We start from the raw sequence: 7,788 nt of genomic DNA on the forward strand, positions 1-7,788 counted from the left end.
TCTATTTAGATATTTGTCCATTGATTAAAGTGATGTGTTGAAGTCCCATAGTTTTATTGTATTTTTCAATTATTTCCTTAATGTTTGTTATTAAACATTTTATGTATTTGGCTGCTTTCGTATAGGGTGCATATATATTTGTAATTGGTATATATTCTTGTTGAACTGTCTCCCTTGTGATTATGTAGTGTCCTTCTTTGTCTCTTGTTACAGTCTTTGTTTTAAAGTCTATTTTGTCGAATATAAATATTGCTATCCCAGCCTTTTTTTTTTTCTTGACATCTATTTGAATGATAGATGATTCTCCATCTTCTCACTTTTAATCTGCAGGTTTCTTTATATCTAAAATGGGTCACTGTTAGGCAGCATACAGATTGTTTTTTTTTTAATCCATTTTGTTATGGTCTGTCTTTTGATTGAAACGTTTATTCCATTTACATTCAAAGTAATTGATAGATATGTATTTATTACCATCTTATTACTTGTTTTGTGGTTTATTCCGAAGACCTTCTCTGATGTTGTCTTGTCTTTCATGGTTTGCTGATTTTCTTCAGTGATATTTTTGAAATTAATTTTCTTTATTCCTTGTGTATTGATTAGTAGTTATTGATTTATGGTTACTATAAGGTTTGTATATAAAACTTCTTCATAGGAGCAGTCTATATTAAGTTGATGGTCATTTAAAGTTGAACATTTTTTCCTCTCTCCTTTAACATCTTAGGTATATGTTAATTCATTTCATATTCTATTTTTTGTGAGTTCAATGACTGATTTTTTACAGAAATATTCATTTTTACTGCTTTTGTGCTTCCTACTTTTACATTGTCACTTTTGATCAGTCCCTTTCACTCAAATAATCCACTTTAATATTTCTTGCGAGTTTGGTTGAGTGGTCACAAACTTCTTTAGTTTTTGTTTGTCTGGAAAACTATCTTTCCTTCTATTCTAAATGATAACTTCACTAGATAGAGTGTTTTTGGCTACAGATTTTCCCATCCCGCTCTTTGAATGTAGCATACTACTCCCTTCTGGTTTGCCAAATTTATGTTGAAAATCTCATGTTAGCCAGTGGGTTTCCATTGTAAGTTAATGATTCCTTTTTTCCTGCTGCTTTAAATTTTTCTTTTGTCTGTATTTTGCCAATTTAATTACAGCATATCTTTGTATGTCTCTGGTTTTGTTGCATAGGATGGGTTTCTCTGCTCCCCCTGAATCTCAGTATCTGTGTCCTTCCCAAGACATGGAAAGTTTTCAGCTATTATGTCTTTAAATAAATTTTCTGCTCTTTTTCTCTCTTCTTCTTCTCCTGGCACTCCTTTGGTATGAACATTATGTTTGATAGACTCACTGAGTTCCCTAAATCTATTCTCATTTTGCGTATTTTCCTCTCTTTTGTTCAGCTTAATTACTTTCCATTACTCTGTTTTCTAGATTGCTACATTCCTCTGCTTCTTCCAGCTTACTCTTCATTCTATCAAGTATGTTTTCATTTTGTTTATTGAACCCTTTATCTCTGTGACATTATTCCTTATCTCCTCATGTCTTCCACTTTTCTCAAGTCCAGTGTTTTTATGATCACTGCTTAAAATTCTCTGTCAGATATGTTACCTGTATCTATTTCACTTAGATCACTGGCTGTGGCCTTGTTCTGTTCTTTCATTTTGGATAAGTTCCCATGTCTCCTCATTTTTCTGTCTCTGTGTGTCTGTTTCTCTGTGTTAAGAAAGTCATCTGTGTCTTCTCTTCTTCAAAGTAGTGACTATGCAGAAGAGGTTCTGGAGTGCCCTGCAGCACAGTGTCTGCTGTTCCCTAGAACCTGACATTTCAGGAGAGTCTTCTTTGTGTGTTGCTTATCCCCTGCTGTTCTGTCTGAGTCACTTTCCCTTACAGTGCAATTGTTTGCACTTCTTCTATGCCTTTTGTGGGCTATACTTGCTCTCTGTGGTGTTAGTAGGACACAGGCAAGCTAGCTTGAAGGGTTGTGCTCACTGGGAATCTTGGAAGTGCAGTGGTTCATGATGGACCTCTAGTCATATCCCAGGTCCCCTGAAGCACTGCAGTGACAGCCTGCTAGGCTGGCTGGTGATGTGAGGCTGGGTGTGCATGTCAGAATAGCTGGCCATAGCTGGGTCTGGTGTGCAATGTTGGCTGGGAGCACCTGGCTTGCCACATCCTGGTGGCAGCATGGAGGTTGGAAATGATGTACCAGCTGAGTGTGGTGTGGCAGCTGCATGGAATGCATAGTGACAGCTGTGCACCTGGTAGCTGGGCATGGCACATGGTGGCAGCCACAAAACCAAAAATTTAGTTTAAAATAAAAATTATTAAGTATTTAATTATTCAACTTTGTTTTATAATCTCTAGATAAAGTTTTAAAACCATGAACACCTTACTTTTCTCCGTTGATATAGTGTACACAGAAGACTGTGTAAGAATGTGTTATAAAGAGGAAAGATGAGGAGAAATTTCCCATCCCCTTTTCTCCCTATGTTAAGAACTGAATATTGTGTTTTGCATGCATATTTTTATTGACAGTTAAAACCAGGGAGATGACACTTGCTTCTTTATTTTGAGAGATAGTTAATTTCAGTAGAAATGATCTCATTTTTTTTGATATATGTACACATTTACACTTGATTGGTTTTAGCAATTAGTGTCCAGACAACTCCAAAATTGAAAACACTCAAAAGTCTCAAAAATCTTGGAGAGTCATTGGACTTGATTGATATTCTGAATCAACTACATATTGAGGGTAAAAAATTAAGTTGCACAAGTTTGTTTCCTTCACCCCTTCAACTTGTACATTGTGATTCTATGATAAATTGTTTCACATGTACCTGTTCTCATTTCCCTCTTAGCAGAAACAGTTCCCTCTGTAGAAATGGAAAGGGCCAATGACAGTTCCCTGATGGGTTTCATCCTTCTAGGCTTCTCAGACCACCCTCACCTGGAGGCTGCACTCTTTGTATTTGTCCTTTTTTTCTACCTCCTGACGCTTGTGGGGAACTTCGCCATCATCATTATCTCATACCTGGATCCTCTTCTCCACACTCCTATGTACTTTTTCCTCAGCAACCCCTCACTGCTGGACCTCTGCTTCACCACTAGCCTCGCACCTCAGACCCTAGTTAACCTGCGAGGTCCAGAGAAGACTATCACTTATGGTGGTTGTGTGGTGCAACTCTATATTTCTTTAGCACTGGGCTCCACTGAGTGTATCCTTCTGGCTATAATGGCTTTGGATCGCTACATTGCTATCTGCAAGCCTCTTCACTATGTGTCTATCATGAACCCACGGCTATGCCAACAGCTAGCATCCATCTCCTGGCTCAGTGGTTTGGCTAATTCCCTGATCCATGCTACTTTTACCTTACAATTGCCTCTTTGTGGCAACCATAGACTTGATCATTTTATTTGTGAAGTACCAGCTCTTCTCAAATTGGCTTGTGTGGACACCACTGTCAATGAGTTGGTACTTTTTGTGGTTAGTGTCCTGTTTCTTCTAGTTCCCCCAGCACTCATTCTTATCTCCTATGGCTTCATTAGTCAAGCTGTGCTGAAGATAAAGTCAGTGGAAGCAAGGCACAAAGCCTTTAGCACTTGCTCCTCCCACCTTACAGTGGTAATTATTTTCTATGGCACCATAATCTACATGTACCTTCAACCAAGTAACAGCTATACTCAGGACCAAGGCAAGTTTATCTCCCTCTTCTATACCATGGTGACCCCAACCTTAAATCCTATTATCTACACTTTAAGGAACAAGGACATGAAAGTAGCTCTGAAAACACTTCTGTCAAAAAAAAAAAAAATGTGCTCCCTACAAACATGATGTTCAAGGAAGTGTTTCCAAGACATGTAGTCAGTCACCCAGCTTCTATTTAGTCAAACAACATTACCATATTTCCCAATTTCATCCCAGTTAAACTTACACTCACTTAATCCAACAAGGGAGATTTTCCTCTTATACAGGTAACTAAACAAAATATATGCTTATTTAAATTCAGAGCTTGAGCCATGGGGAAGAGAGCTTTATATAGATTGTAGCCCTCACCACAAAGTTTATATTTTATTTCTGACATTTATTCTCAGGGAGTCAATAAAAGTAAATAATTACATATTTGCCAATTGTCTGGGTTGCAATTTACTTTTTGTTGTTGTTTTCATTTTGATGAATTATTTAGTGTTTTAACACTTAAATTTACTTTATAATGTCTCTTCATTAAAGCTTCATGTTGGAAAATAAGCACTTTATATATGTACTTCCCATACCAAGTCAGAAAAACATATTCTCATACTATCAATTTATTAAAAACAAGGATATCATAATAACTGTTCTTTTCCATATTTTCATTTAAAAACAACTACCAAGAAATACTAAGAGAAACAAAATATGCTAAGCATATTATTTTTCTTTTTTGTTTTACCCAAAAAGATAATACCTTATTCCCATTTCCAGGCTAGATTTCATTTCAGAAATAAGAAGCTGTGCCTTATCACTAGGTGACATTTTTCTTGACATTGTTTGTAAATAGAACATCCAAAAAATGGCAGTTTTCACACTCTTTTTATTGATATTTTCTCAGTTAAATGTGAATATTCATATTCTAAAATACATATAGTAATTTTTATTTTCATTGTAACTGCAAAACAGAAGGACTTACTGGGAGAAGGCCTGATGTAAGATGATAAGGAAGGAAGACCCTAAACATATCCTTCATAGATGCACCAAATCTACAGCAATTGATAGAGCAAATTCTCCTAAAAAGAACTGAGAATTGACTGAACAGCTTCTGTTCAACCAGAGAGGTCTCATAGGGAAGAGCAAAAGAGATAGAGATACAATAACAAAGTGAACCTCCACCCCTGATGTTGAAAACTGCCCTGGGGAGTGATAGTGAGAGTATGTGAGGATATTCACTTGCCCTGGGGCACAGAAAAAAGTTATGGCTTAAAGGAACAATGAGATATAAAGGAGCAAGCCCTAAAACCCTGCCAAATGGTGGGGGAAGTGTTGAAAATCTTTCCAAATCACAGAGGCTGGCAAGTGCTGTGGTTATGGTCCCTATATATCTTGATATTGCAGACACAACAGGTTCTGGGCACCCTACCCTGCCTGCTGCCTCAGGGATCTCTGGGACCCTATTTCACACCAGTCCTGGATGTCCCAAGGCACACAAAGTCATGATTTAAAACAGAAGCTAGACTCTAAATGGCCTAGCACTTAAAATCTGTCTACAGTGGAAAAATGGCTGGAACTCTCCCTGAGGCAGAGAAAATGGCAAACACCATGGTTTATGTTCTCTCTCTGCTATGATAATAGAGGGAACAGGGTCCAGGTTTTATAAGGAGACTTCTGACACAGTAATTCCCAGGCCACCGATCCATACCAGCCCAGATGTTTAGGGGCACAGAAAAAAAAGCCAAAGTTTAAAAGAGCAACTAAAATATAGTCTGCTGAGGGTCAGGAGCAAGCAGGCACAGCCCTCACCACCACTCTGCTGTTCTCTCAGCCTCTATCAGAGTGGATGCCCCACACCTGTCAGTGATAAGCAGCCCCAACATCATGTCACAGCCCTGCCACCAGCTCAACCCTTGTATGTTCATCACCTTGTGGGGAACGGACATCACCATCACTGCAGGTATGATCATGGCTGTATCCTTCCTCTAGATTTGCCTCCTCATCCTCCTCATGCTACATTACTTGTGCTAGCACATGGACACATACCACGCCAATGAGGGCAAGGTCATGGGGCTTGCTTAAAGTGCAGATGCAGCCCTGTGGGATAAAAGTGAGAGCAGCAGAAAGGAGTACTTTATTTGAGAGTCACAAGGTCTCAACTCCCCCAATTCCTCCTTCACCTCCATGAGAGAATATGCACCCAACAACCCTACACTTCTACTTGTACCACCAGGCAAACCATGAGAACACACACCTCATCCTAAGATATACACCTGGCTTGGGAAAATTGGGTGCCATCCTGGGGCAAGAGAGGAAAGAAGGAGGAATTGAGGCCTCTCCCAGGCACCCAGGGATTCAGTGGCCATCCAAAAAGCCTTCCTTTGCTCTGCCAGAGGGAGAAAGTCTGGGTCCTCCTGGACAGTGCAGTTTATCATCAACATGGTGTGAAAGTCCTTGGTGGGTGAGTGGGTCTAAGGGCTGGGGAAGAGAGGAAGTGATTCATCGGTAAGTTGACTGGGGATAATGGCATCAAATATCAGTCCTTGACATTTGGGGGGAGCAGCAGTTGCCAGAGTCAAAAGGCACTTTTGTTTCCCATTAATATAGCTCTAAATGATTGGAAATATATTTGAAAGGTAACCAAGTATTCAGAGTCAAATAAATAAACAAAAGAGCAACTAGAATATAAAAGAGCCATCCCGTTTTATATAAATAATGTTACTAAATTATATTAGCTGTGGGAACACTTTCTGGGTTTGAGGAGCTGGCAAGCACCACAGTTTACATTCTCCCATGATTTTGATAGTAATAATAGGAGCAGGCTCTGTGTTCCCTAGCTGGTCAACCACCTAAGTGAGCTATGGACCCCTAATCCACACCATCTCTAGCTGACCCACTAAGGTGGTCCTGTATATTTAACAACTGGATATGCCCCTTCAAGATTCACCACTATTCTAGTCATCTTGCCAAAGTGACAGGCAGAAAGCACCATGAAACATTCCAAGCCTGCACCACTTTTCTCTAGATGATGTAAAATGGCACCTCCAGTGCAGAGCACTTTGATACACCCTGGGTCATTCCTATTTAGCTTCAACTGTCCTGCAAGGGTCCCATGCATGGAGCACTCTAGGAAACTGGTCCACATCTGCCTCAGCTGCAACTATGCTCCCAAGGTGGTCTTTGTGCTGAGCATGCTGGGATAACCTGGTTTGTACCTACCTCAGATTCGTACCTACCTCAGATTCAACTTCCCTGACAGGAACTTCCCTGTACAGAGCCCTGACACTCTCCAGCATACATTCACTTCAACTTCAACTGTTCTGCAAGGACACTATGCATGAAAAGCCCTGGTAATGTCCTATCCTGTGTACACTTAATCTCTCCGTGTATCTCTTTGAGGGCATCCTAAAAAAGGAATGCAATGGGACATCTCCCCCACCCCAGCACACTTAGCCACATAATAAGTCACTACACATAGCCTGAACAAGGTATTATCACACACAAGATTATTCCTATATTTAAGAGAATGTAACTGATCTCTTTAAGAGAAATAACTGTTCAGCCTGCCACAGACTAAGGAAGACTGGAGAAAGAAAGGGAAAATCTATTCAGGGTTGCATTGTGGATGCCAATATCAGTGTTTTCAAATTGATCATTATTAAAAAAGGGGAGAAGAATATTCCTAGACTCACTGATAGTAATGTGCCTTGTTACCTGGGACCCAAAAGAGTTAGCAGAACCTGCAAAATTTTCAATATTTCTAGAGAAGAGGATGTGTACCTGTTTGTGATAAAATCCTTCAGCAAAGAAGGTCAAAAACCTAGAACTAAAGCACCCAAGGATCAGTATCTTGTTACTACATTGTGTCCTCCAGCACAAATGTTAGTATATTACTCTGAAGAAACAGTGTACAAAAAGAAATTAGAAAAGAGCCTGCAGAATATGCTCCCCTCTTGGCCAAGATAATAAAGGAAGTCAAAGGAAAACGATGTTGTTCTCTCTGAGAGCTTCTACCTCTAAGTCTGAGTTCAGTCAAAAGTGATATTTCCTAAGAGTAACTAACTAACTAACTAACTATACAAATAAATAAGATCAGAGATATTAAA

General features: G+C 39.4%; 1 protein-coding gene across 1 annotated transcript; it reads left to right on the plus strand.

The window, feature by feature from the left end:
- Positions 1 to 2,881: 2,881 nt before the first annotated feature.
- LOC132028150 (olfactory receptor 2G3) lies at positions 2,882 to 3,832 on the plus strand. Its single transcript, XM_059416764.1, has one exon. The coding sequence runs from the start codon at positions 2,882 to 2,884 to the stop codon at positions 3,830 to 3,832; it is 951 nt and encodes a 316-aa protein (XP_059272747.1).
- The last annotated feature ends 3,956 nt before the right edge of the window (positions 3,833 to 7,788 follow it).

Source organism: Mustela nigripes, chromosome 12, assembly GCF_022355385.1.
Source record: "Mustela nigripes isolate SB6536 chromosome 12, MUSNIG.SB6536, whole genome shotgun sequence".
NCBI lineage: Eukaryota > Metazoa > Chordata > Mammalia > Carnivora > Mustelidae > Mustela > Mustela nigripes.

Coding starts and splice junctions, on each gene's coding strand:
- LOC132028150 (XM_059416764.1), top strand. CDS start 2,882: ATGGAAAGGGCCAATGACAGTTCCCTGATGGGTTTCATCCTTCTAGGC.